The sequence below is a fragment of the Prosopis cineraria genome, unplaced genomic scaffold (genome assembly GCF_029017545.1).
Source record: "Prosopis cineraria cultivar Desert tree isolate PC_DT_omini unplaced genomic scaffold, ASM2901754v1 PC10, whole genome shotgun sequence".
Lineage (NCBI taxonomy): Eukaryota > Viridiplantae > Streptophyta > Magnoliopsida > Fabales > Fabaceae > Prosopis > Prosopis cineraria.
This window is the reverse complement of record NW_026555341.1, coordinates 37,527,902-37,554,740: the sequence shown is the minus strand read 5'-3', so window position 1 is coordinate 37,554,740 and position 26,839 is coordinate 37,527,902. Positions and strand designations below refer to the sequence as shown.

General features: G+C 33.8%; 5 protein-coding genes across 8 annotated transcripts; 3 read left to right on the top strand and 2 right to left on the bottom strand.

Moving 5' to 3' along the window:
• Positions 1-2,232: 2,232 nt before the first annotated feature.
• Positions 2,233-4,614, top strand: LOC129322937 (sugar transport protein 10-like). Its single transcript, XM_054969406.1, has 3 exons — positions 2,233-2,875; positions 2,987-3,610; positions 3,704-4,614. Exons 1-3 carry the CDS (start codon positions 2,408-2,410, stop codon positions 4,163-4,165), a joined length of 1,554 nt encoding a protein of 517 aa, XP_054825381.1. The 5' UTR covers positions 2,233-2,407; the 3' UTR covers positions 4,166-4,614.
• A 928-nt stretch (positions 4,615-5,542) lies between these two features.
• Positions 5,543-6,703, top strand: LOC129322936 (MLP-like protein 43). Its single transcript, XM_054969405.1, has 2 exons — positions 5,543-5,818; positions 6,192-6,703. Exons 1-2 carry the CDS (start codon positions 5,545-5,547, stop codon positions 6,458-6,460), a joined length of 543 nt encoding a protein of 180 aa, XP_054825380.1. The 5' UTR covers positions 5,543-5,544; the 3' UTR covers positions 6,461-6,703.
• On the bottom strand, positions 5,754-11,373 carry LOC129322933 (uncharacterized). Of its 4 annotated transcripts, none has more exons than XR_008596313.1 (8): positions 10,768-11,373; positions 8,804-9,067; positions 8,130-8,646; positions 7,846-8,045; positions 7,654-7,766; positions 7,279-7,419; positions 7,068-7,199; positions 5,754-5,889 (listed from the first exon to the last, which is right to left on the bottom strand). XR_008596313.1 is itself a non-coding variant. In XM_054969402.1 (7 exons), exons 1-7 carry the CDS (start codon positions 11,365-11,367, stop codon positions 7,118-7,120), a joined length of 1,917 nt encoding a protein of 638 aa, XP_054825377.1. In that variant the 5' UTR covers positions 11,368-11,373; the 3' UTR covers positions 6,937-7,117. The 4 variants fall into 4 exon arrangements, 1 of the variants encoding a protein (XP_054825377.1); XR_008596310.1 differs by lacking the exon at positions 5,754-5,889 and adding an exon at positions 5,899-6,201; XR_008596311.1 differs by lacking the exon at positions 5,754-5,889 and adding an exon at positions 6,191-6,469.
• Positions 11,374-12,718: 1,345 nt separating this feature from the next.
• LOC129322620 (protein C2-DOMAIN ABA-RELATED 7-like) lies at positions 12,719-15,230 on the bottom strand. Its single transcript, XM_054968907.1, has 5 exons — positions 15,185-15,230; positions 14,636-14,721; positions 14,419-14,523; positions 13,125-13,220; positions 12,719-13,030 (listed from the first exon to the last, which is right to left on the bottom strand). Exons 1-5 carry the CDS (start codon positions 15,228-15,230, stop codon positions 12,719-12,721), a joined length of 645 nt encoding a protein of 214 aa, XP_054824882.1.
• Positions 15,231-16,068: 838 nt separating this feature from the next.
• Positions 16,069-18,897, top strand: LOC129284593 (beta-galactosidase 7-like). Its single transcript, XM_054920119.1, has one exon. It carries the CDS (start codon positions 16,076-16,078, stop codon positions 18,572-18,574), a length of 2,499 nt encoding a protein of 832 aa, XP_054776094.1. The 5' UTR covers positions 16,069-16,075; the 3' UTR covers positions 18,575-18,897.
• Positions 18,898-26,839: the final 7,942 nt, after the last annotated feature.

Genomic DNA, 26,839 nt, shown 5'->3' with positions numbered 1-26,839 from the left:
CTAACTTTTTTTAATTTTTATTTATAAAAAATGTGAAAATTCATTTTAGTCCCCATATTCTAGAATATTTTAAATTTTGCTCCTTGTCTGATTCGTCACTTCTAAAGGTTCAATTTAAAATAAGCAAAAAGGTTGAGTTGTAAATTTTAAAAAAGTCCGGTTGTTAATATATAAAAATCCCATATTTAGAGACATTTTGATTTGAAGCTAGCCATTGCAATCTTGAAATTTTTGTCCATTAAGAAACTCTTCCAACAAGTTTTCAAATTAGCACAATCCTACCAGCTAACTATGTATTCATAGTCTATGAATTGTTTCAAGTTCTAGCATACAGTAGTTGTTACTTAGTGCCCCTTTTATTATGATAAAAATTATTTTAGACTATAAAGTATACATTTAATCTTTTAATTTTACATAATATTTTATTGTGGTTTCTTAATTTTATAAAATATTTTTTTAGTCCTATAACCCTAATGTGTTAATTTCATCAATGAAAAATTACTTTATTAATTAACTTTTAAATATTGATAAAATAATTATAAATATTAACATATTAAGTTTAATTTTTTAAAAAATAACAATGATTAGCAATGGATCTAGGTTGATGTGAAGGTGGACAAATGCCTTCACTCAACTTGATAAAATTTACAAGTATGCATTGTAACTTTTGAAAATTTGCACACACTATCCAATAATTTTGAATCTACTAACCCCAAAATAAAACATATTTGAGCTCTAAAAAATTTAAGCCTTTAATATTTCACTTAAATCTAATATATTTTAAAATCTTAACTTTTTTTAGTCAAAATTTTAAGCTCTCAAGTTGTTATAAAATTTAAATTTACATTATTATTTTTTGGTAATATAAATTTATATTATCTTTTATAGTATTTTAATTTTAATTTTATATTTTATATTTTTATGCTCCATTTATTCAAATTTTGCGTCCTTGACAATAATTGACACAAAAAGTAATCATTTAAAATTGATAATATTAGGCCTACAAGATTAGAAAAATACTCCCTCCGTTAAAAAATGTAAGAAATTTTTTGAAGAGTTGGATATTAAAAAATATATAGAATTTTTAGTCTTTCGATGTGTAATTATTGCTTTTTTTTTTAAGTGTCCCTATTGATAAATAACTTTATATTTATTGTAAGGAGTTTAATAGGGGTAAATATGGAAAGATGATGTTAGTTTAAAAGTAAGTAACTATTTTATTGTGAGTGAGATTCAATTAAAAATGCTTATATTTTTTAGCGGAAAGAGTACTTTATGAAACTCAGAAATATAACTAAAACTTTATGTAGAGTTAAAAGATTAACAATGCACTTAAAAAGATATAACTTTTTATTATTTAAAATTAGTTGGGTTTTATTAAATTAGCTGTGTGTAATTACTTCACAAAAGTTTCATTACAAAATTTTTATACTTACTTTTGTTTTTGAATAACATTATAAATAATTAAAAACTGAAAGCACTGTTAATTTTGACATTTTACAATTTTTTATGTATTTTCCTTTTTATTCAATAAATAATTAATGTATCTAATATTGATGTTCTAGTAATATTATATCTAATAGAAATTTTTTTGTTACAAGTAAATACTTATAATTTTCTTAGCCTATAAGAAAGTTCAAATTTTATTTTTCACCTCTAAAAAAATCTGCAAGAGCTACGTGAATATAGCAAATATTTTTCCCCAAATTGCTCATGTTTTTAACGGTTTAACATTTTTTATCCTTTATTGAAGGAAATGATGATACTTGTTTTGACACAAGTATATGAATGAAAGATTGAACATCTTTTTCATATTATTATTTATTTATTTCATTTATTTGTTTATCTGTCAGCTTCTTAAATAAATGGTAGTAGAAAATCATGTAAATGGCAATAGCAAACAATGATTCTTTCTTAACACACGTGTAGGCGGACAAGATATTGTGTTGCTTTTCCTAATTATTTAAGGTCGTTGTTACTTGTCTCTCTGTTGAGCAGCCAGCACTTGAACCTCATTACTTTGTTGGAATTTGGCTGAAATAATTTGTTAGTTAATAATTAGGAAAAGTCATACATTCCGAGAAAAAAAAAATTCGAAAACAACTAGCTGCTCATAGGACACAATATGTGTTTTATATAAAATATATCCATGCGACAGTACTGTAACAACGAAATCGGGCAAAAAAGATTCCAAATTTAGGATATTGTGATTGTATGACAGACCTCAAAAAGCACAATGTCGTTGTGAAAACCTCCTAGACTTGTCATATTTGTCATCGTCTCAAAACCTATATAACTCATCACGAACTTATCATTTATCAAGTCTGGTGTGCACAACAAAGGCAAATAATTAAAAGGATCTAAAGAGTTGAAAGACAATATCCATACATCACCAGATATTTTAAAGATGGCTGGAGGAGGAGCTTATGTTCATCATATTAAATCAAGGAATTATTATGAGGACAAAGTCACAACTTACGTATTGGTCTCTTGCTTCGTGGCTGCCATGGGAGGTCTTCTCTTTGGTTACGACCTTGGGATCACCGGAGGTGTAACTTCCATGGACCCATTCTTGCTCAAGTTCTTCCCTTCTGTGTACAAACAAGTCAAGGATGGATTAAAAGGCCATAAGTGCACGTACTGCAAATACAACAATGAGCTCCTTACATTGTTCACCTCATCTCTATACCTCGCAGCATTGATAGCCTCTCTCTTTGCCTCTAACACCACAAGAATTCTGGGCCGTAAAACCTCCATGTTTCTTGGAGGATTGTTCTTCCTTGTCGGTGCCTTGTTGAATGGTTTTGCCATAAACGTTCACATGCTCATCGTTGGCCGTCTGTTGCTAGGTTTTGGCGTGGGATATTGTAATCAAGTAAGTAATAAACTCTTAGCGTGTGATTTTTTTTTCCCCCTGATACTCCTTTATTTGTTGTTCAAGGATTAATTAACTAACCACATTCAATTTTGTTTTATATGTCAACAGTCTGTTCCGGTGTATTTATCTGAAATGGCTCCGCCAAATATCAGAGGCGCATTGAACATGGGATTCCAGATGATGATAACAATAGGCATTTTGATAGCAAATTTTATCAACTATTTAACTGCTGAGCATGAACATGGATGGAGAATTTCTTTAGGTGTAGGAGCAGCACCGGCTCTTCTGTTGTGTGTTGCGTCTCTTTTCTTGGGTGACACGCCAAACTCCATGATCGAAAGAGGAGAATATGGTCAAGCTAAGATTATATTGCAGAAGATTCGTGGAACCCAGAAGGTGGACGACGAGTTTCAAGATCTCATCGACTTGATTGAAGTGGCTAGGCAGGTGGTACATCCTTGGAAAACCATCACACAACATAAATATAGACCTCAACTCACACTCTGCTCTCTCATTCCATGCTTCCAACAACTCACAGGCATCAACGTCATCATGTTTTACGCGCCTCTCCTTTTCCAGACTCTCGGTTTCGGCGGCGATGCTTCTCTAATGTCCGCCGTTATCACCGGCAGCGTCAATGTCATCGCCACCATTATTTCTATTTTCTCCGTGGACAAGTTTGGAAGAAGGATCTTGTTCCTTGAAGGTGGCATTCAAATGTTTCTTTGTCAGGTATCGTACACACACACACACACACAACCAAGTCTCTTATATATAACCTTCAAGGTCAACTAGCTCTTATACATTGCCATGAATTGCTTCTAGATTTCTGTGGGGCTCATGATAGCTATGAAGTTTGGAGTTAAAGGAGAAGGGTCGTTCAGCAAAGGTGAAGCTGACCTGCTTTTATTCATCATATGCTTGTTCGTTGCAGCGTATGCTTGGTCTTGGGGACCTTTGGGATGGTTGGTGCCGAGTGAAATATGTCCTCTTGAGGTTCGATCTGCGGGACAAGCTATAAATGTTGCAGTGAACATGTTTTTCACATTCGCCATAGCTCAAGTCTTTCTTTCCATGCTTTGCCACTTTAAGTTCGGTCTGTTCTTCATCTTTGCTGGACTTGTCACCGTAATGACAATTTTCGTGGCTTTGCTTCTCCCGGAGACAAAGAATGTGCCTATTGAAGAAATGAACCGAGTCTGGGGCACACATTGGTTTTGGAGAAGGTTTGTTCCTGAAGATGTTGTTGCCAGTGATAGTGGCCACAATCACAAGCCTAGTCCTTAAAATATGTGAATTGAATGATGAGAGGCGAAGAAGTGATGAGAATAATATAAAAAGTCAAAATCCTATTTGAGATTGGACTCATTCTTTCGCAGCCTGCACGTTTTATACTTTGTAGATTTAAGCCTCATTAATCTGCAAGTCACAATTACTGAGGTATTGGAGAGGAAGATCAGAGATGATGGTTGCTCGGCTATGCAAGGAATATTACTGGTTGGGCTTGAGAAATGTTGGGAAGCGAGATTTTGAAGGATTGAACTAGAAGTAGATTCTGCAACAACATTGAGTCAGATCAAAAGCGAATGGAAAGTAAATTGAAGATATCACCACCAATACTTCAGATCAGCAACTTAGCGTAATTATTAAACCACCTTCAGAGTGTTTAGCCATCATGAGCTACGATTTTAGATCGATACAGATCTGCTGACGAGGGTTACTTTAATTACCTTGTAGTTTCTTTTTCAATATGTAGGCTTTGCCTCCAAAATAATTCAAGGGGAAAAAAAAACAAGAAGAAGAAGATATCAGTTCATAGAAAAGTGAATGATGCAACAAATGTAATGGCAAGTCCTGAGCCCGGAGCTCCCTTTGGGAACTCATGTTTGGGATGACTGGGTCATATGGTTCATAATTTTGTTTTGATCTGACTCTGAACAGTGAGATGGTTGCTAATTAAAAAAAAAACGCGCACACACGCCAAAACATCCAACACCTTGCTATCATCAAAATCCATTACAATTTTTAGAAGGTTTATCATACAACAGATATTGCAATGATTTTACTATTTTCTGATCAGGAAGTTGTTCTTTTCTCAACTGTCGCAGCTCATCAACTCGGTAGCTTTTTCACAAAAACATACTTATATGGAAGTCCATCAACATATATTAAAATGTCAGTTCTCTTGAAAAAAATAATTTTTATTTTGTATGATCAAAATCAATTAGCATGGTAAGAATGACAGTAGATTATTAATATTTTGATTTGATAACTAATTAAAGCTCCTGTGCTAGTGAGGATCCCAATTTAAGACTAGGACTTTTGTGACGATCAATTCTCACTCTCCTGCAGAAACTCAGAAAAAGAAGCTTTCTATTAACATTTTTCTTATTTATAATCTCTTTATAATTCTCCCTTAATTATTTCTAAGTATTAAATTTATTATAAGTAATTTGAAGGGATTTATTCCTAAATCTTAGAGAAGTTATGATTAAATTTAAAAAAATTAAACATAAAACCAACATTAATATACGATTATAAAGTTATGAAAAAAAAAAAAATCCCTTGTTAAGAGGGTCCCAACATGATGGACGTTGTTGTTGACTAGAGCGGTCAGGTTTGGGCTTGGCAAGCAATCAGTGGCTGCAAGCCTGCGACTTGCAATTATGGCCACTTTATTGACTTTGACTTGTCGTCCTGGATGTACGAGACCTTCAGCAAATATCGATCAGAACTCAGAAGGGAAAAACCAGATGCCTCCGTTTGGGAAGGCTGAATTTGATGTCCACATAAATTCTGCTGCTGAGAAGTTCCATGAAAATTTCATCAACGGAAGTCACCACATAGCCAATGTTTCTCCTGATAAAGTCAAGACTGTTGTTCTGCATCAGGGTGATTGGGGAAAGGAGGGCTCCATCATTATTTGGAATTTTGTTCTTGGTAAGCCTACAAGCTACTCGATGATCTAAGATATAAAGGTTTTAGCACCAATCTTGATCCTTATTCTGCGTCTGTGTCAGAGGAACACATGATCATGTTAAATAAATTGAGTCCTGACTTGGTCCTTATTTTATGTCTCAGTGTCAGAGGAACATATGATCATGTCAAATAAATTCTGAGTCCTGATGTTATTCATAAAAGTAGGAAAAGATCTTCACTGCTCAAATATGTCTCACTTTGTCAGAAGTTTGTGAAGGCAAATAATAATGATCTGTTTTGCCATAGTAACATGTTTTCTTCTGAGGAATATAATAGATCCATGACTTTTGAGAATAACGCTGATCAATGAATAATTCTCGATGTGAATCCATAGATGGGAAGGCCTGCGTGGCAAAGGAGCTGGTTGAGGCCATAGACACAGAAAGGAACTTGATCACATTCAGATTTTTAGAGGGTGATGTGCTTGATCACTACAAGAGCTTCAAAGCCACAATTCAAGTCACTCCAAAGGATAATAAGGGAAGTGTGGTACATTGGACCTTGGAATATGAAAAACTTCATCCCCAAGTTCCAGATCCTCACTCCATGATTCAGCTTGCAATTGACTTGAGCAACGATATTGATGCTCAACTCACTCCATAACTCTAGTTTCTGATTGTGGTCGAATTATGATTAAATCAGTTGTAACTAAATCAATAAACTTTTGATTTTTGTATAAACAAAAATCATATAGACAATTGAGAGATTTGTGAAGAGTCTGAAAGTGTTTCAACTTTCAGTATTAGTACTGCAGTGTATCAAAAATTAAAGAGCACAAAAATCTGCATGATTAAGCTTCTGATTTTTCCTGCATAGATGCTAATGTATTCTGTTCCTTCCCTTCCATTGAATGCATTGATTATTATGTTGCAGAAATTTCCTTCTCTAATGGAACGGCAAGTCTTAATAATGAATATTCTTTCAAAGGTGAGAAACAGAGGATATATGCATAACAACTGTATATACAATACCTTTTGAATACAAAAATACACTGATTCAATAGAAGTTGCTGATCTATGGTATGTACTCCATATTTGTATACTTTCTTTTCATTTTCTTACTGTACATTATTATCAAACTGATATAACACAACTTTTCTTTGTTTGGCTTTGACTTGGATTCAAACTCAAATTATGTACTCCTGAAAACAACTTCAGTATACCATGTAGCCAAAGTTTATAATAACTATGTAATCTTGATTAAGACCAACCTTAGCCTCTCACTGTGTGTAGAACAGAACAGATCATTGATTATTGAAGCCTAGGCTGTAATCCCATTTGCAGCAAACTTTTCAACTTGAGTGATGTCAAGAAATCTATCCACTCCACTTGCTTTGAGAAATCTGCAATGATTTAATGAAAATGTTTATAGAACAGAACTTTTAGAGGGATGAAATATGCATTTAGGAGTAAACAGTATACCCGTCTCTGAAATCCCTTGCCATTGACAAGCAACCTCCATCTGCAGTTGATTGCATATTCACAGCAATGTTAGGGTTGTGTATACTTTGCCTCATGTGAACCCAACCATGTTCTCCCCTCTCTTCATCCTTAACTTTTGCCCTGAGTTTCCACCAACATATCAGTTTTCATGCATAAATCTCATACTCAGAACCATTTTTAGTCTTCTAAACATAGCTCATGCATTAATAAGGCACCAAACAGGATAAAGGGTAATAATTAATACTCAAGTTATTTTTAGATGGTCAAGATATAATTTTAATCTGACATAAAACATAATCAGAAAATGGTGAACAAGTAGGACAAGTAGGCTATGTTTGAGCTTAGGATCATCACCTGTACATGTGAGCATCAATGGCTGTTGGGGTGTCATTAGTATCCACAAGGCATCCATCGCTCACCCAACAATCCCCACAAGAATCTAGTTCCCACCCTTTGAGTCTCCCTTCCTACATTAGAAAGATTCATGATCTTAAATCATCACAAAACACTTGAAACATTGATTTTGTTGTTCTAGAGTGTGCGTACCTGAATGTAGTTTCGAAATGTTTCGATGGCTTCAGATCCTTTTGCCTTTGCATCTCTGGGTTCTGAAATGATATTCATCCTTAGTTCTATTGATTCTTTTGGTTCTTCAAGATCTTCAATGAGACTACCAATCCCTTTGTCTGATCCTTCCAGCTTCATTCGCACCATTTCAATTATAATCTTCACCACCATGTACGCCCCTTCATCACAAAATCAAAGAAATTTCATCAGTACGTGAGGATGATCCATAATTTCAAAACCAACCATTAACATTCCAAACTAACCATCATCGAGGAAATAATTCTCCTTCAGGGCACCATGTCCAGAAGTTTCCATCATAAGATGAGTTTCAATTCCATCCCCGTTAAGTTGAACTCCTTTGTCAATGACATTTCTGTACCCAACTCGGTACAAACAATGGTGCCCTCCTCTATCAGTTATAAATCTGGTGAGAGCCGTGCTGGTGCGAGCATCAGTGACTATGGTAGATCCTGGATTCTCTCTCAGTACAATGGCGGACATGAGGGCAATGAGCTTGTCACCATTTATAGGATTTCCTTTGTTGTCCACCACGCCGCTCCGGTCCACGTCGGTGTCGAAAACAACGCCGAGATCGGCCGAGTTCTCAAGGACAGCTGATCTGGTCACGCCCATGGCGGTTTTGTCCTCAGGATTAGGGATATGGTTAGGAAACATGCCGTCCGGATTGAGATGAAGGGAACCGAATGTATCAGCACCAAGCTTGTCTAGAACATTCCAGGTGAAGAATCCGCCGGAGCCATTTCCTGCGTTCACTATTATCTGCGCGGGTTTAGGACAAGAGAAGTACCGAAGTATCAGACAAGACGATTGCTTGGAATGGAACAGAGGATTATGCTACTTTAGTACAATGGATAGCTCTAAATAAGTAAATATAAACGAAACATGAAACTCAAAATGAGAACGAAGGCTTCGATACCTGAAATCCCTTGAGGGGAAGATCATAATGAAGAGGATGGTTGACTCTCTGCTTGATGATTTCTCTGAGATGAAGCGCATAAGCAGTCATGAAATCAACTTTCTGCGGAAGAGTTTTGAGCAAAGTAGAGACTTTTGCGAGCCTGTTTGCGTATTTACGAGCTGCTTCATTGCAAATTTCCTCTACCTCCACAGACGTCAGTCCTCCTTTCTTGGTGAAAAATTTGAGGCCATTTCGAGTGTAAGGCAAGTGAGATGCTGTCATCTGCACCAATCATGCTGATTTCTTGTCATAACTTTGTTCTGTACTCATCCGCCGCTTTTATTACTATTATTATTATTATTATTATTATTATTATTGACTGATCATCTTCCACTTTTATACTCGTTATGTTCATGCCTTCATGGAACATTAATGGTTGTATGGAGATACCACGAGCGTGTGATTAGTTTTTCAGTTCAAATTTGATAAAAAATTTATTTAAAGAATTCAACTATTTATTAAATTTGATAAAAAAACACATTTTAAATATAATTTAAATATATTTTTGAGATTATCTAAACAAACTTAAAGTATTACTTAAGTTAGAATCAAGGTCCAAAAATATAAAATATTTTTAATTAAATTTTACTTTTTAATAAAATAGTTATTTACTTTTAAATTAATTCTATCTTTTTATATTTATTCATATTAAATACTCTATAATAAATATAAAGTCATTTATCAATAGAAATACTTTAAAAAAAAAAGATAATAATTACATCTCAAAAATTAAAAATACCTCAAATTTTTTAATATCCAACTCCTCAAAAAATATCTTATATTTTTTAAGAGAGGGAGTGCTTCTTTTCTTCCTTTTTTTCCTATTTGTAATGTTCAATAAAATTACCATTCATATACTTCATTAAAAAAATATTTATATTCAATGATTTTTACTTGTGCGCGCCCCCACACCTTCCCCCCCATCTCCATAGCATCCCACTTGTTGGTGTGGTCTTGTGGTAAGTTGTGACAAAAGAGAATCCAAAACTAAAATTATGTATCCATTCAACTTATTTATAAAATATAGTGGTTAAAAATAAAAAAAAATGTTCCATAGAAAAATTTAAATGGGAAAAAATTCTACAAGTCATAAACTTACTTTGAAATCTTATATTTTTTTAAAAAATATATAAGATATTTTTAATTGAATTACACTCCTTAATAAATTAGTTGATTATCTTTAAACTAACACAATATTTTCATATATGTCTTTATTTAATATTTTGTCTCCTTAAAAGTGACAAGTTGAATGATTTATTTATTAAGAGTATTTAAAAAAAACCCATTAATTACACATTAAAAAATTAAAAATACATTATATTTTTTAATATTCAATCTTAAAAAAAATCTTATATTTCCTAACAAAGGGAGTATTGTTTATGAAAGTTGTTAGTTCGTTGTATTACTAATTCAAAAATACTCTTAATTTAATATAACATTATTTATGAAACATTAAATAAGGAGATAAAATATAATAAGGAGTGAAGGATAATATTAAAACAAGTATAACTAATATCAAAATTTTAGTTTTGTCAAAATATTTTATATTTAAAATGTCAAATCATCTTTAAAAATGTTTTATAAATGGGGACAGAAAAAGTATTCAATAATAATTGACAAATTTAATAAAGAACATGCAATTTAAAAGTAATTTTGTGATTTGATGAGACTTTTTTATATTTAAATTATTTTTGTAGGATGAGCCTGATTTTCCCTAAAAAAATAAAATAACACACAATCAAGGGAGAAAAACAAAATATACTTAAATTTTACATCAAAAGGAAACGGAGACCAATAAAAATTATAAATTATGATTAGAGCCTAGAGGCTAGATAAAAAATAAAAAAAAATCTAAAAAGATATTCAAATATTTTTTAAAAAACATTTAAAATCAGATTTTAATAGAAAATGCAGTGACTTACCATAATGGAAGCATCATAAGCAAATGGGGGCAACACAGTGCTCATGAAACAAGCTGGTGTGGTTGCCACTCCCATATCAAACACCATGCAACCTGCACGAGTAAGCCCTCCAAACACCGCCACGCTCAGATTCGACCCGGAAATCCTCGGGTCACGCCCGAGTGACACCCTCACGTCACCGTCCTTCTTGACACCATTGATGACCCACTCTCCAAAGCTCTCAGCTATGGCTTCCGCCGCAGCAGGAGTGAGATCAATCTTCCTCCCTTTCTCTCCCGCCAATGCCACCCCTCTCACATCCGACCCATTCTGAAGCCTCCTTATCTTCTCCATCTCTTCGTCCACCACCTCCACCTCATCATACTTGGCTGTTCCCACACACTTCACTGTTACATCATATCGACATTGATTATATTGATGAACAAGAACATGATGATGGTTATGCTTTCTCGCAGGTAGTGAGAAGCTGTGTCTGTTGTACAGTGGATGAATCTGTAGGTTTGTCAGAGAAGAAGTTGAGAGGCTTGATGGTGCTGTTGCAGAAGCTGCCACTTCCATTGAAGAATAATATTTGGGAAGATAAGGCAAACCCAGTAGCATTAAACCGTAACCTTACAAATCTGTTTTACATATATATTTGCATATAAAAAATCTGCAAAGAAGCTTCCAAATTAGGGTTCAAGATTTTTGTCACTGTTTTGTCTCTAAGCTGGAGTATGATATTTTCAGTAAAATTATAAGAACCAGGCAAATTCTTCCAGGTCACGCACTTGCTAGATTATGTGCAGAGTTGTCGGCTAGCCGGCTGGTTCTTGGCGGCTTAAGCCTTCAAGTCTTTAATAGTTTAAATTAACCATACTGTTCAAGTTCGGCTTTTATTGATAGTTCTCAAGGTGGAGTCGAAAGCCCCCATAAGTGTTTTTAATTAATTTTATTTTAAATTATTATACAAATGTGTCATTTTCATATATTAATTTAAAAGTTAAAATGAACCAAACAATTTTAATTACGTTATTTTGCAATGTTAAAAATTTCAATCAAACAATTTTTAACAATTTCAACTTCATGCTAATTGAAAACAAATGAGAAAGAAAAGTAAGAGGCCTCAAAGGGCTAGTTTGAGCTCAAGACTTGAAAAAATTAGCTAGTTTAAACTCGAGTCCATTTTTAAAGAGTTTATAAGAGTCGTGCCTAAATAGGTATGTAGCTTGAAGAATCCAATCTTAATTGATAACTCTATTTTTATGCATATAAATGCGCCAGAAGTTTTTGAGAATGAGAGAACTGAATTTTGAGGTTGACCTTTCTTGGTGCATTAGAACAGGATTGAGACTTGTAGATATTTTATTTTGGAATAATTTTGTCATATATATTCAAAATATCTACAAATTTCCACTAGATAATATTGTATTTTAATTCAATAATAAATTTAATCAAAATATCTACTATAGCTAGTGAGTCAATATACTCATTGCATGTACGTAAGGTTTTAATACTTAAAATAAAAATTTACAAATTAAACAATTAGAAAAAATATAAAGTTTATTACTTTCAACCAAAACGTAATTTCTTTCTGGGGGTGTTAAAACAAATAATATAAGGCTATCTCATAATTATAACATATAGTAATTAATTAGGTCAAGTTTTTGTCTCAACCTTTGAATCAAGCCAAGAAATTAATAAAGAGAGAATTATGATGAAGCCCCACATAAATAAATTAATTATTATAAGGTTCATTAATAAATGAAGTAAGGTTATTATGTTGTGAATGGCTTTAATTTAGTTATTAATGGACCTTGTAATAATTAATTCTCCCATTAATAAATTTCAATTTTGATGACCCTATGTGCCTATATAAATATATATATATACATATACATATATGTATATCTGTGTGTGTATATATATAGAGAGAGAGAGAGAGAGTATTAATTAATGAACAAAGAAAGGGTTAAAAGTCAAGGTTGGATAATCCCAAACAACCTTGATCATTCCACTCAATTTGCACGAGCAGTTCACCTCGCTCAACTTTTGTCAGTCTGAGAAACATTTCTTGTCGGAATTTTCCATCAGTCCACGTGCACAAGCTCTCCTCAGAGAGACAGTTATTCCTACTAGGTTGAACTGTCCTGAGTACGCCGCCTTCTTCAAGATCTTGAGTTGAAGCCATGTTCATCTTCACACACTCCAGCAATGGCTTTATGTCTAATTCAGCTTCCCCCATCGGGTCGTCCTCTGTGAACGTGTCTTTGTCCAACACCGCCTGCAACACAAGAACGAATCATCACTGATCTGATCTGATTGATGAAGAATATATTTGGCCGTTAGAGCGAGAGATTATTTGTTTGAGTACTTACTAGAATGATTGGAGCATCGATTCTCTTTACATACAATGTCAGCTCATCATTCCACTCAGGATTGCACTCACTTTCAACTACTTTAGTCCTCAGTTTCTGTGTCAGTTTGAATATTAAACAAGAAACCAAGAAGATGTTCATGTATCAAAGGTATACTGCCTTCGGTGACATTTGTAGCATTTGGTTCTATTTATAAGCAATGGTAATGCTATGATTTTTTAGATAATATAATATTTACAAAATATTTTTAAAACTACTCTTCATAAAAAAACATATATAACATCACTTTTTTCATTTTTTTATATAGAAACATATTTAAAATTTTACACGCTTCTATTCCTTTTATATTTTTACATTGATATTGATAAGGAAAGGAGTACATATGAAGAAAATGTGCATAGAGCCTTCTCCTAAAATAAATTACTCTGCATTTTAGTTAAATTCTGAATGTTTTTATATAATAGGAGTACATTTGTCAGTATTATATATATAATATATGGGGGTATTTTTGCCAAAAAAAATTAAAAACTAAAACATTGGGTATATTTTTTTTTTTTTAAATGTGTATGTTTGGAAGACAAATTAAAGATCTGTTATTATAATAATATTTTAAAATAAAATAATTTACTGTATACGAAGGGGTTAGGAACAAGGCATAAAATATTTGAAAATATGGTTTAAGTTGTACAGATATAGGGTAAGGCCGCAAGTCATTGATTCAAACCCTCTTCACGTAACTACATATATTTTGAAAGAACGAAGGAGTACTTTCAACTCCTTAAACTAAAGTGTAATTACAAAATTGGTTAATGAGCTTCAAAATATAACGTATAGCAATTTTTTTTGTTTAAATAGTGCTTGTGACTTCTTAAATAAAATTCAAGGTGTCTTGTTCTCTGTTTGTAGATTATATGAGGATGTTGTAATTAACTCTTTAAATTCAAGGAGGTACAATTTAACTTATTTTCTTATTTGTATGTTATGGTTTAGGTTTGTCATACGTAATAACACAATATAATCTTGTTTCATTTCTGTCCTATCAATAGAAATTCAAATAAATATAATATAAAGCAAATGACGATCCCAAAATTTTGCAAGAGCAATATAAATCCAAAAAGAAAAGAGAAAAAACAGAACTTTTTTCCAAATGTTAAAATAGTGGCACAAACACAAACGCGAATATCAAATAAAACAGAATACGCAGAAAAAGCGTTTTTCCAAAACTTGAACAGTGTTTAATCTGAACACAAACATGATACAATTCAATTCGTGATTGGACAGTGATTAATGTAACCTGTTCGTGCATGGTGACAACAACGTAAGGATCACTTGCACGACTGTCACGTACTGCAAGGTTGATTCCTTTTTTTACACGAAGCTTGAGGATACCCAGAAAACCCTGATCATTGAAGCTTTTAATGATCTCTAATTATTTTATGGCCTGGCTAAAATCTTCAGGAATAACAAGATGTCGATGAAGTGAAGAAAGATAAATGTGTCTGTAAAGGAACAAAACGGCATCCCAATTTTTTATTTGAGCAGAACCGTCGTGGATCAGCGACATTCTCTGATCCTACATCCCTACAAAGTTGCACGACTGCAAATATACATTCAGAATACGTGTGTTTCGTTTGTAAACTAGTTTATAAAACATAAAACTATTTCTTAGAATTTTTTTTTTTAAATAATACCAAATGGTTTCTGAAACCTATATATTGGGCTCTAATTAGTTCAGGTAAGTCGGAGTTGGATTATATAGATGTAAAACTCTCTTTATGGCAAGTTTCTTTTAAGTAAGATTAGTTTGAAACCTAATTATTTAAATAAGATTAGTTTGCTGCACAATTTCAAGATTTACATGAGCATTTCATTTAACTGTAATAAAGTATAGGAGCAAAAATCAAAATTAAAGCTGATAACCATAAAAATATTTCACCGGAGTTCAATTACATAATTTGCTTCCTCTGATTTGTTATTACTACTTATCATTTTCCTACGGGTCACTCTGCATTTATTTTCGTCCATAAATTAAGGCAAGCTGCAATCAGCATTTTTTATACCTTTATTCATAAGCCACATTTCTTGCTCACCATTAACCTGGGCCATCCAGGTTGACTTTTATAATTCTACAAATGCTATTCTCTAAAAGAAAATTGATTATTTAAACAAAAAATTTTAATCTAGATGTACCCTTCAAACTGGACAATTCAAGACTTGTTATAACAATGAGCAATATATGATACTCATAATTGTGATGACCACTGAACGAGGAACATAGTAAAATAGTTTCGGATTATTGACATTTTTTAAAACAAAATAATGAAAAACCAGTTCTTCTAATTGGTTTCTACCAGCTTTACCGGTTTTAACCGATTCACTTTTTGATTGGTTCTATCATTATTGTTCTAGTCGAACCCGACAAGTTTTAACAATATTGATCTATAGACCTTGAATAGTGTGTCTCATTCTTTTAATTTGTGAGTATCATCAGCATAGAACGCCTTTCTAATTTATTTAAATACATATATTAGATTCAATATAATTTGAAGTATCATATATATCATATTAAATTAGCTAGCACATGCATGTCTCAGTTCTGGGTAATAAAAATAATGTCTCAGTGACTTTGTCTACAAAATACCGATCCATGATGATAGGAAAGCGAACACTGTATATAGAATATATGTGGAAACACAAGACACTTTTAAAATAGCAATACTAATTTTGAGTTTGCTCTACCGATCCTACTCCGTAGCTTACCAAGTTCAAAACCAATCATATGACCACTAGAGTGTTCGTCCACTTGTTTCTAATGGAAATGAAGTTTACGCGTTCAAACATATCAAGAACTTTCCATTTCTAGCGTCTAGGTTTCTTTGTTGCAGTGTATATTTAAACCCCATTCCATTCTTCAAAGATCGTAACAAAGTTGAATAATCACCATTCATGACATGGGTTCCTCTTTTCATTCAACTTGTTCTTCATGGACTAAGGTTGTCCTATTTAGCTTATCATTGCTTGGCTTATGCTCTGCCACTGCCATAGAGGTATCATATGATCAAACTGCTTTCATCATCAATGGAGAGAGGCGTGTTATTTTATCCGGGGCAGTTCACTTCCCACGAAGCACGGAGAAAATGTGGCCTCAAATTCTTCAAAAGGCTAAAGATTCAGGTCTTGATGCCATTGAGACCTACGTTTTTTGGGATCGCCATGAACCTGTGAAAGGGAAGTATGACTTCAAAAAAAACTTGAACTTCGTCAAGTTTTTCAAGCTCGTCCAAGAACATGGACTCTATGGCATTATAAGGATTGGTCCTTATGTTTGTGCTGAATGGAATTTTGGAGGCCTTCCATTATGGCTACACAAAATTCCCGGGATTCAGGTCAGAACTGATAATGAACCTTGGAAGAAAGAAATGCAAACTTTCGTCACCAAAATTGTGACCATGTGTAAAGAAGCTAACCTTTTTGCATCTCAAGGAGGACCCATCATTCTTGCACAAATTGAGAATGAGTATGGGAACATCATGTCAGGTTATGGAGATGCAGGGAAACAGTATGTGAAATGGTGCGCTGAAATGGCTCTAGCACAAAACATTGGTGTTCCTTGGATCATGTGCCAACAGAATGATGCTCCTAGTACTGTCATCCAAACTTGTAATGGCTTTTATTGTGACAGCTTCCAACCCAATGGCAATAACCCTAAAAACCCAAAAGTTTTCACAGAGAATTGGGTTGGGTGGTTTCAAAAATGGGGTGAAAAATTACCACACAGGACTGCTGAAGATGTTGCTTACTCAGTGGCTCGCTTCTTCCAAAATGGTGGAGTGCTAAACAATTACTACATGTTCCATGGAGGAACAAACTTTGAAAGAACAGCTGGAGGCCCATATATCACAACAAGTTATGATTATGATGCACCACTTAATGAGTATGGAACTTTGAATCAACCCAAATATGGGCATCTTAAGCAACTTCATGCAGCAATAAAATCGGGAGAGAAGATTATTACAAGCGCCACAAGAACTGAAACAAGCGTTGGAAATTCAGTCAACTTGACCACATACACCAGTAGTAATGGTGGAAAATTTTGCTACTTGAGTAACACTGATGGCAGCCAAGATGCTACTGTAGACTTGCCCAATGGTGGTGGCAAGTTCTTTGTTCCTGCTTGGTCTGTATCCATTCTTGAAAATTGCAGTAAAGAGATTTACAATACTGCAAAGGTTAATACTCAAACCTCATTGATGGTGAAGAAAGTTGATGCTTCATCTGCTCATCTTACTTGGGAATGGATGGCAGAGAACATAGAAGACACGCTGAGTGGCAAGGGAACTTCTACAGAAAACTTACTTCTTGAGCAGAAAGACTTCACTCTTGATGCAAGTGACTATTTGTGGTACATGACAACTGTTAACATCAATGACACTTCCTCTTGGCAAAATGCAACACTTCAAGTGGTCACAATGGGTCATGCTCTTTATGCTTATGTTAACAAAAATCTTGTAGGATCCCAATTCAGTCAAACAGGGGGGAATTTCACATTTGAGAAACCAGTTTCTCTGACAGAGGGAACAAACATCATAACTCTACTCAGTGTAACTGTGGGGCTTCCAAATTATGGTGCAAAGTATGATTTGATAGACACAGGAATAGTAGACGGTCCAGTTAAGTTAATTGGCAAGAACAGTGTCTCTATGGACTTGACAAACAATTCTTGGTCTTACAAAACTGGCTTGAATGGCGAGGCTCAACGTCTCCGTAAAGGGGTATGGAAATCTGGTTCTAGCAATAATCTTCCTGTTGGGAAAGGAATGACTTGGTATAAGGCCAAGTTTAATGTTCCTTCTGGGACCGACCCTGTGGTATTGGACTTACAAGGCATGGGAAAAGGAGAAGCTTGGGTGAATGGTCACGGTATTGGTCGGTATTGGCCATTGAATGTTGCTGGTTCTGATGGATGCAGTCAAACATGTGATTATAGAGGAGCATACCAATCAAGCAAATGCACATACAATTGTGGTAATCCAACACAGAGATGGTACCATGTTCCTAGGCAATACTTCAGCAACAAAGAAAACATACTGGTTTTGTTTGAAGAAGTAGGTGGGAATCCTCAGAATATATCCTTCCAAACTGTATCAGTAGGAACAGTTTGTGCTAATGCATATGAAGGTGCCAATCTGGAGCTGTCATGTGAAGGCGGGAAAATGTCAAAAGTTGAATTTGCTAGCTTTGGAAATCCACAGGGACAATGTGGGTCTTTCCAAAAAGGCTCATCTGATGCCAGTACTAGCATGTCTGTTGTGGAAAAAGCATGTGCTGGAAAGCCGGCGTGTACTTTAGCCGTGACGAAGGAAACATTTGGTGCACAGCAAATATCCGGTGCAAGTGGCAACAGCAACACCACTAATATTAACAGACTAGCCGTGCAAATTGCTTGCTGATTCAATGTCCTTTATGGCTGTCGAAGTAATAGTCGTGGATGAGTTTTTATTTTTTATTTTTTATTGTTTTAACGGCGGCTGCGAAGTTTCATTTCTTTTTTGTATTTGTAGCCAAGTTATTCATGACTTTGAAAGTCCCATAATAAAAGTGGCACTCGTATAAACTTTGGCTATCATGAGCAGTTATAAAAGTTATCTTGAAACCCAGATTCAAAGTTTGCTCTGAGCGAGGATTTCAGTGTAAGGCCAGACAAAAGAAAAACTGTAGAAAAACTGTAAAGCTTTTTCTGATTGTAATATGTTTTGTGCCATTTGTTGAAAGGAAAACACAGAATGAGCATCTTATTTGTAATTCTGAGATGAACGTGGACAAAAATAGCATCTGAAATTCAATTTTGCTCCGAAAAATTATGCAAAACAATATTCAAGAAAAAAGAAAAAAGGAAATTGTTATACGTGTATTAATTATTAAAGAGGCTAAGTGAGTTTCATTTCTTCTATGTTCAATCCATAGTGATTGCCATGAAAGTTCTGTCCAGATGGTAGTGACAATTAACTGCAATATGGCCTTAGCTTGTTACAGACATGGCACATTGGCTTGTTGGCTCTAAATTTTCTTCCCTCTAGAACTCCTCTGAGTAAAACTCTAATTAGCATTTATCCAGTGAGGTTGATTTGTGTTAGTGGATCCTCTCTTATTAGCTTGTGCATTAGCTCTAATATGGTCTCATATGAAAGCAGAGTAACCTGGCCAATGTTTGTATAATCAAGTCATTGAAGGAAACAGGTCAAACCAGAAAGTTTAAGATCGTGAGCAATATATATATATATATATATATATACATATATATTTTTAACAAACATTCTTCCACCTTCCTCTAATCCTCCGAAATTCACCGCTGGTAATGCCAATGACGCAGCATCGTTGCCTTCAACGATTTTTCCTGGGAGAATGACAATTAGGTACAAAAAAATTGAATTCACTTAGGTCTCTAATAAAATATTTAAAAAAATGAGTTTTAAATATTGATTTAGATAATTACAATTAAAATTTGTTATACAACTTGAATATATTTGAAATATAGATATCTTATTTACAATTAAAGCTTATAAATTTGTACTTACTTGAATTGATATTTATTACTTATTTTTTTTAAGAAAAAAATATCAAGAACATAACTATCGTTAATTCATAGTTTTGGAAATTAATTTCTTGTTCAATATTATAAGACATTTTTAATTGAATCATACCCTACATGCTCTTTTCATATTTACTCTTATTTAAAAGGTATTTTCTCTCTTTACTTAAAAAAAAAAGGCATTTGAATTAGAAAATTGTATTGACCATACCTCTAATTAAAGGCATTTTTGAGGGTGGAAAATATTTAATTGCACCTTGAAGGATCTAAAATGCCATATATTTTTTAACATCTTACCTCAAAAAAAAAATCTTATATTTTTTAATAGAAGGAGTTACTTTTTGTAGGATAAAGGTGCAAATATGTTCTCGAAGTATCACGTGAGAAGTGTTAGTAGAGTCAGGCCTGAAGGGCTGCACTTTTAAGCCTATTTTTATAAGAGTTTGGATTTAAAAAAATAATATTTTTTTAAAAAATTGGGCTTTCAAGCCTAGCCCTAATAGGCGCTGAAAAAATGGGCTTGAACAGCCCCTTTAGTCCTATTTTTCTTAAAAAATAAAATATTTTAATTTTTAAATTAAATTTAAACTTTAGAATATAAGTTTATACCTTAAAATTAACATTTATATTATTTATTTTTAATTTTTAAACATTATAATTTGTATTTTTAAAAAATATATGAAATATTATAATTAAAAAATTTAATTTTTAAAAATTCTAAAAAATAAAAAAATAATAATAAGAGCTTATGACCCTGGCTCTGAGCCCTTTATATAAGGGCTGAATTTTAAAAAATAAAGTATTTTAAGAAAATTAGGTTTAAGGGTCAAGCCCACTTGTTTCCCAACTTTAAGTATCAGGCATCCTAAAATAATAAAAAGTGTAACATTGTTCCTAATTTATTAAAGGATAAAGATGTAAATTTAATTACGAATTATTTTTTAAAAATCACTAAATAACCTATATTATGAGTGATATGAAATAAATTATCAATTAATAAAATGGCGGTACCCAGCAACTTTTGTCCAAATGATACTAACCATCATTTTGTTCAACTTGTGGAACCAAACAATGATTTAAGGCTCCCCTCCCACCTTATCATTCTCTCTCTCTCTCTCTCTATTCGTTCCACGAGTCTATGGTAGATCTCTCTCTTTCTCTCTCACCTCAAACCTTCGATGTCTCTCTCCTCCTCCGAGACACAAAGAAGATGCACGATAACTTATATACACAAAGAAGAAGGATTAAATGACATGGGACACATGAGCAAGACATAGCTTAGCATCACAGCCTTGCCTGCCATGCTGTCATGATCTCTTCTCTGCATCTCTATTTTTTGAATGTTCATCTATGCTTTCTAGTTTTGTGGTTTCTTTCCATCACTTATTTTCGTTGCTTACTTTCTATTTATGGATACTTATTCATTGCATTTGGCTGTTATGACTCTAGTTGGAGCTTCTATGGTGGCTATGTCAACTTACTATATGCACCAAAAGACTCTAACTCAACTTCTCGAGTCTGCCAAGAAGGTGGGTTTGCCAAGCGGCCTTCTCATGCAAGGAAGAAGGGGAGGAGTGGGTATTACCGACAGGACTTATCAACGTCCTTACCCAATGTCATGGAAATCTCTGGCAGTAAGGATGGAAAGGAGAAACACAACAATCCGATGCTGCTTAATGGTATTCCAAATGGGATGCCCAGCCTGCACATGCTTCATAAAGATATAGTGTTGTTGTAGTTACTGGGCTATGTAATCCATGAAGAAGACGATGATTATGGGTACTAATAATGCTATTTCCATTATGTGAAAGCCAAGGAGGATGAGGATGTAGAAGTAAAGATAGAGAGAGAGAGAGAACGTAACAACCTCACGTTTTTGCAGAGGGTAGAGAGAGAATATGTAACTAGTTAACGAATGTTGGTGGCAAATTAACGATTAGTGCTGGGTGTTCCATTTTAAATAGTCGATGGTTTGTTTTACACCACTCTATAATATAGGCTACCGAAAGCTCATCAAAAAATAATTCATAATTAAATTTGTACATTTATCTTTTATTAAAAAGAATGTTGTCCAGTTTTAACAAACTTCAAACATTGATCATTAAGTTGACTTATTATACCTGGATGGCATTCACCATTTCAGAGTGAAACTTCACACCTACCCAATTCAAGCTCATATCCTCTCTTCCTCCAATATCAAGATTGCACCCAACATTCCTAATGATAATTTGGTAGCATTAAGGAGAGGATCGTGCAATTCTAACCTTAAAAATCGTGGTATAACCTTTAGATTTGGAAGCAAGAACAATAATACTAAGACCAACAACATGATCATGAACAACTCCTCCATTGTGCCACCATGAATTGCCATAGGCATCCATCATAATCAGCTTAGCCACCATCACAACCTCTTAACACGGCTTGACCACCACATTGAACCCGCTCTCCTTTACTATGCTAATCAAGTCACAGAGAAGTACATCGAAATCCATCATCATAACCAAATCAACAGCTTCAGTTTCAATACCTGAACTATACTTCTCAATACTAATAAGAAGAGAATTATTAGTGAAAGGGCAAGCCAACTTTGAATGGTATAGGGGAATTTGGTGATAACCTTTAATTTTCCTTGAGATTGTTGCACGATTGGTGTAAGTGATGGTGAGGCGAAGCTATTCAACGTAAAGCATGAGCCTCTTCAAACCCAAAAGCTTTATCAACATCATTAGCTTCACGATCAGGAGTACGCTAAGATAGAGTAGGAGGAGGTTCAATATAGCGAGTGGGGTGACCACTACAGCATTACAAGCTCTTCCAATGAGGAGAAAGGGGGTGGGATTTGAGGTCCAAGATTAGGACACGTTAAAATTTTGGGTCAATGGGGGCAAAATCCATCACTAGAACGTCGACTGTCACAGCATCAACTGCTTCAAAGATATCTAAGACCTCAAGCAAGACTTAGAAGTCTGATTATACAGGGTCATCAGCTAGTTATTGGATAGGGGACACTCTGGACATGAAAATGGTGGTAAGGCATAAGGACTTAGAGATCATGGAAGCCATTAGAGAGTACTTCAAGAAGGTAGTGACCTGGTAGATGCTATTGCTATGTGTGTATGCCACTTGGGCATAATAAGTCAACTTAACGGTCAACGTTTGAAATTTGTTAAAATTGGGCAACATTACTTTCTTTTTAATACCTCAGGGTAATATTACACTTTTTTCCTTACTTTAGATTACTTGACACCCCTCGCATGATAATTTAAGAGCAAAAATCTACCTTTTATTCTTTTGTTTTTATTACTCATAAATATTTTTTGGGTTATGGTGCAATTTTACTTTTAAATTATTCGTAAAGGAGTAATGTTGCCCTTAAACTATCAAACATACCAATGTAGCCCCTCAATTAATTAAAGTAGAGAAAAGTTGCCCTCACCATTTTAAACCTAAACATTTGACCATTAAGTAAGAAATTTGATCGATGAAGGCCACTTGCCTTAGATAACAATTTTTTTTTATTTTAAACAGAAAGGGCAACATTATTCCAATTTAATTAGGTTAGGGGCAACATTGCTATGTTGAATAGTTTATGGTCAACATTGTTCCTCCATGAATAATTTAGAGGCAAAATTATACTTTAACTTATTTTTTTTTATTGGAAGCATGTCAAATACTAAAATGAGCACCTCCCAACATAGCTTTCATTCTCTCTTGTTCATTTTTTTCATTTTATATTCAAAAGTGCAGACACCATGATGGATCTCAAATTGGATCTTATTTGACCAACAGAGCATATATCTATGTCCCATTTGGATAGACTAGTCATTAGAAAAGAGGAAACAAGTTGCACAAAACAATCTAAATCCCTTTTCTTTGAATGAAATTCCTCCTATCATTAGGAAGAAAAAACAATCCAAATTCTAAACTGTGTACATCGAATGGTGGAAGCATATTTTAGTACTATTCTCAACAATCCAAGAAAAAAACAATCCAAATACTTCCAATTTTCCACTCCAAATTAATTTTCCTTCTTAAGTTTTACAAGAATTTAGAGTTCCAATCCCCTCCTTGCAGTTTTTGGTTCCTATTTCAGTAATACTAGCCAAGCTCTTCTCAAATTTTTTGTCGAATATAGAATGGTGGAAACCTTGAACGCTGCATGTTTCAGGTGATTCCTTCTTCCCAAAAGGACCATCACTTTTGCTTTCAGTTCCTCCAAGGAGGGTTGGCACTATCGCTGCCTGAACTTTTAATTTGAAGTTGAAAGCAATCAAACCTGCAATTTCAGTATCTCAAGTTTCTCTTATTCGCAAGAATCTCCGTTCGATTCACAGATGCTTGATTTCTCCGACAAATAGTGAGAGCTTTTAGGTGAAAGTGAAACAATGATGCTTTGCAAGCAAAAGAAGGATCTGAACGTTTAGGATGTGAGAAAGATATTAATTAGCGTCAATGTCTAGGGCAACACAGGCCCAATTCGATTCATTGTGTTATATGTGTGTCAAAAGTGTGTGTGTGTCAAAGTCCCACATTAATTAAAAGAAAGACTCTCCTAGTGTATATATACTAAGGAATGAAGTGGGCTAGTAAAATGGGCTTGGAAGAGAAGTGGTCTCGCGCACATGAGACAGGCCAACTCAGGGCAATCGCAGTTGAAATTAGCCGATTCGCCCCTCCTGCGCGCGAGTTCAAGAGGTAGTGGGTTCCTTTTACAGGATTATTTTTATAAATAAATAATTATTTTGGCTTACCGGAGAAACTCAAATTTTGGCTGTCTGGAGTTTGAAGTCAAACCAAGAACGTTTTTTTGATCATTAAACAAATTAATTTTTCTAAACGTTTGTCTTCCCAAATGCATTTTACAAACGTTTGTGTAACCCCAACGTTTCTAGACAAGCTTTTAAACAATTTTTATGAGACTATAACCGAGCTTTTAAACCGGTGGTAACCTCCCAATGTTCATGTCCACCTTCGGGCTATATATAGCCATGGGTGCAGACAGAGCGATACATAAGCCTCTTGAGTTCTCGCGGTTCTCTCTTCCTCCCTCTGTAAACATCTGTGCTTATGTTTAGTCTCCGTTGTTCTGTTCCCTCGTTCCACCGAGGATGTGCTTGTTTAATCCTGGGGAACTGCCGGGCGTCGGACGGTGTGCCGGAATAGTTCTTAAGGACAGTGTCCTTCCGGGCACGACTCAAGCAACCAATCAAGTGTCACTGTATACATCTGCCGTCGGTGTAGCCAACACGTTGTGAGTGAAGAAACGCTTGTAATGCAGGTTATTAACACCATCTTGAAGATTTATGCCCGTTTAGGTTGGCATCCTATTCTGGGTTGCGACATTAGCGATTTCTTGCTCTACTACCCCACTGCTAGATCAGATGGTATTATTCATTTAATCCCTTCTATACTTCAACTAAAATTACATAAAAGTGATGCCTCAGTTATACAAGGGGAAGATAGTGCTACTGGAGATATTATCAGGCAGCTTAATTGAAGATGGATACTGGGCTTCTGTGCGAAAGTTGAGTCACTTCCACCTACCATTATTGAGGTAAAAGCTATTATCATTAGTCTACATCACTGTTGGAATCTAGGGATCAGGAAAGTGAATGGCATCAATGCTATCAACATGATTGTGAGAGACTCGCCACAAAATCATCCTTTTTGGGATACTATTCAGAAAATTAGACTAATTTTAGGAAGAGATTGGTCTATTAATTTAAACTTGGTTCCTACAGATTATGTTGGAAACGCCGATGTACTTGCTAGGATAACTCATGCTTTATCCAAAAATAGGCATTTCTTCTACTATCCTCCATCTTTCATTAAAGAAGGAGAGGAAGGGAGAAGAAATGATCCTGTTGATGTATTTTGACCTCTAGAACTTTTATTATGAATGAATTACCTTTTATCCAAAAAAAAAAACAAATTACATAAAAGCTTACCAAATTGAGTAACTTCATTGGGATTCGAATTGTTTTTGAATATTTGAATACCGATAGAGTTTGTTTAATTTAACAAAATGACAGCACTTTATGTCTTTATATGTTGCCTTGATGATTCAATGCCAAACCTAATTAGCGCTTTATCTTTGGCCAAAAAAATTAGTGCTTAATCAGTTTTCTTTGTTTTTTAAACTGGAAAGCATGATTTGATATTATGTTTTGATCATTACAATTTCTTAAAAATTTAATAGTATTTAGTTATAAAGAATGTCGATAACCTTTCCAGTCTTATTTCTAAGCTACTTGCAACATATTTTATTGAAATAAAAAATTTAAAATCATTAACTCTTTAACTAAAAATTTAATAAATTTTAAATTTTGTTCATATTAAATAGATATACTTTAATAATATTTTTTCTCACCAATATTTAATGAGAATAAAATGATAGATTTGTAATAAAAATTTAATAACATGAAAAATCATTATATGTCTGACCTTATAAACAAGGCGAGAGGTGAGAATATTTTGCTGAATAGGAGACTTTTTCGTGGGTTTAAAATAAGGCTTATGATGCATTTCTTTCCTGAATTTTCCTTCAATGAGCATCAGGTATATTATACTGATAAATAGGACTTTTTTTTTTCTCTTAAACCATTTTCTAGAGAGCAAAAATTTTCCTTTATTAGTATTCCATTAACTCTGTCGTTTTCTACTAATATAGCATGTTCTTTAATATTAATATGTTCCTAAACTTTTTTTCTAAAAGTGCTAAGCACTCTGAAATTTTATTAAAATAAATTATAAGAAATATTATTAAAATATTTAATATTTATTAAGAAAATGATCTTTTAATAAAATTAATATTGATTAAGTTTTTTAAAATTTATAGGTCATTATCTGTAATTTCTATTGTCAACTAACGGTTAAATTAATGGATATTTAAAATTAAAATGTCACTTATTTTTAATTGATATTTTCATATAATGCAATTTGTTTATAATTTAAAAATTGGGAAGATAAGTTACAAATTCAACAAGATAATATTAATTTTATTAATTTATTTGGAGGTTCATTCCCTTCTTTTTAATTCAAAGTTGTAAAATATCAAAATATTAAATTTGGATGATCTAATATTTTAGAAAAAGACTGTTGATTGACCAAAAAAATTATATAAAAT

Excerpts from the sequence above, each read along its gene's own strand:
- LOC129322937 (XM_054969406.1), top strand. The coding sequence starts at position 2,408 with ATGGCTGGAGGAGGAGCTTATGTTCATCATATTAAATCAAGGAATTAT. Across the intron at positions 2,876-2,986 it reads GCGTGGGATATTGTAATCAA|TCTGTTCCGGTGTATTTATC; the intron begins GTAAGTAATAAA and ends ATATGTCAACAG. Across the intron at positions 3,611-3,703 it reads TTCAAATGTTTCTTTGTCAG|ATTTCTGTGGGGCTCATGAT; the intron begins GTATCGTACACA and ends AATTGCTTCTAG.
- LOC129322936 (XM_054969405.1), top strand. The coding sequence starts at position 5,545 with ATGGCCACTTTATTGACTTTGACTTGTCGTCCTGGATGTACGAGACCT. Across the intron at positions 5,819-6,191 it reads TATTTGGAATTTTGTTCTTG|ATGGGAAGGCCTGCGTGGCA; the intron begins GTAAGCCTACAA and ends GTGAATCCATAG.
- LOC129322933 (XM_054969402.1), bottom strand. The coding sequence starts at position 11,367 with ATGCTACTGGGTTTGCCTTATCTTCCCAAATATTATTCTTCAATGGAA. Across the intron at positions 9,068-10,767 it reads CTTATGATGCTTCCATTATG|ATGACAGCATCTCACTTGCC; the intron begins GTAAGTCACTGC and ends TGATTGGTGCAG. Across the intron at positions 7,200-7,278 it reads GCAAGGGATTTCAGAGACGG|ATTTCTCAAAGCAAGTGGAG; the intron begins GTATACTGTTTA and ends AAATCATTGCAG.
- LOC129322620 (XM_054968907.1), bottom strand. The coding sequence starts at position 15,230 with ATGGCCCAGGTTAATGGTGAGCAAGAAATGTGGCTTATGAATAAAG. Across the intron at positions 14,722-15,184 it reads AATGTGGCTTATGAATAAAG|TCGTGCAACTTTGTAGGGAT; the intron begins GTATAAAAAATG and ends GTATATTTGCAG. Across the intron at positions 13,031-13,124 it reads TCGATGCTCCAATCATTCTA|GCGGTGTTGGACAAAGACAC; the intron begins GTAAGTACTCAA and ends CTTGTGTTGCAG.
- LOC129284593 (XM_054920119.1), top strand. The coding sequence starts at position 16,076 with ATGGGTTCCTCTTTTCATTCAACTTGTTCTTCATGGACTAAGGTTGTC.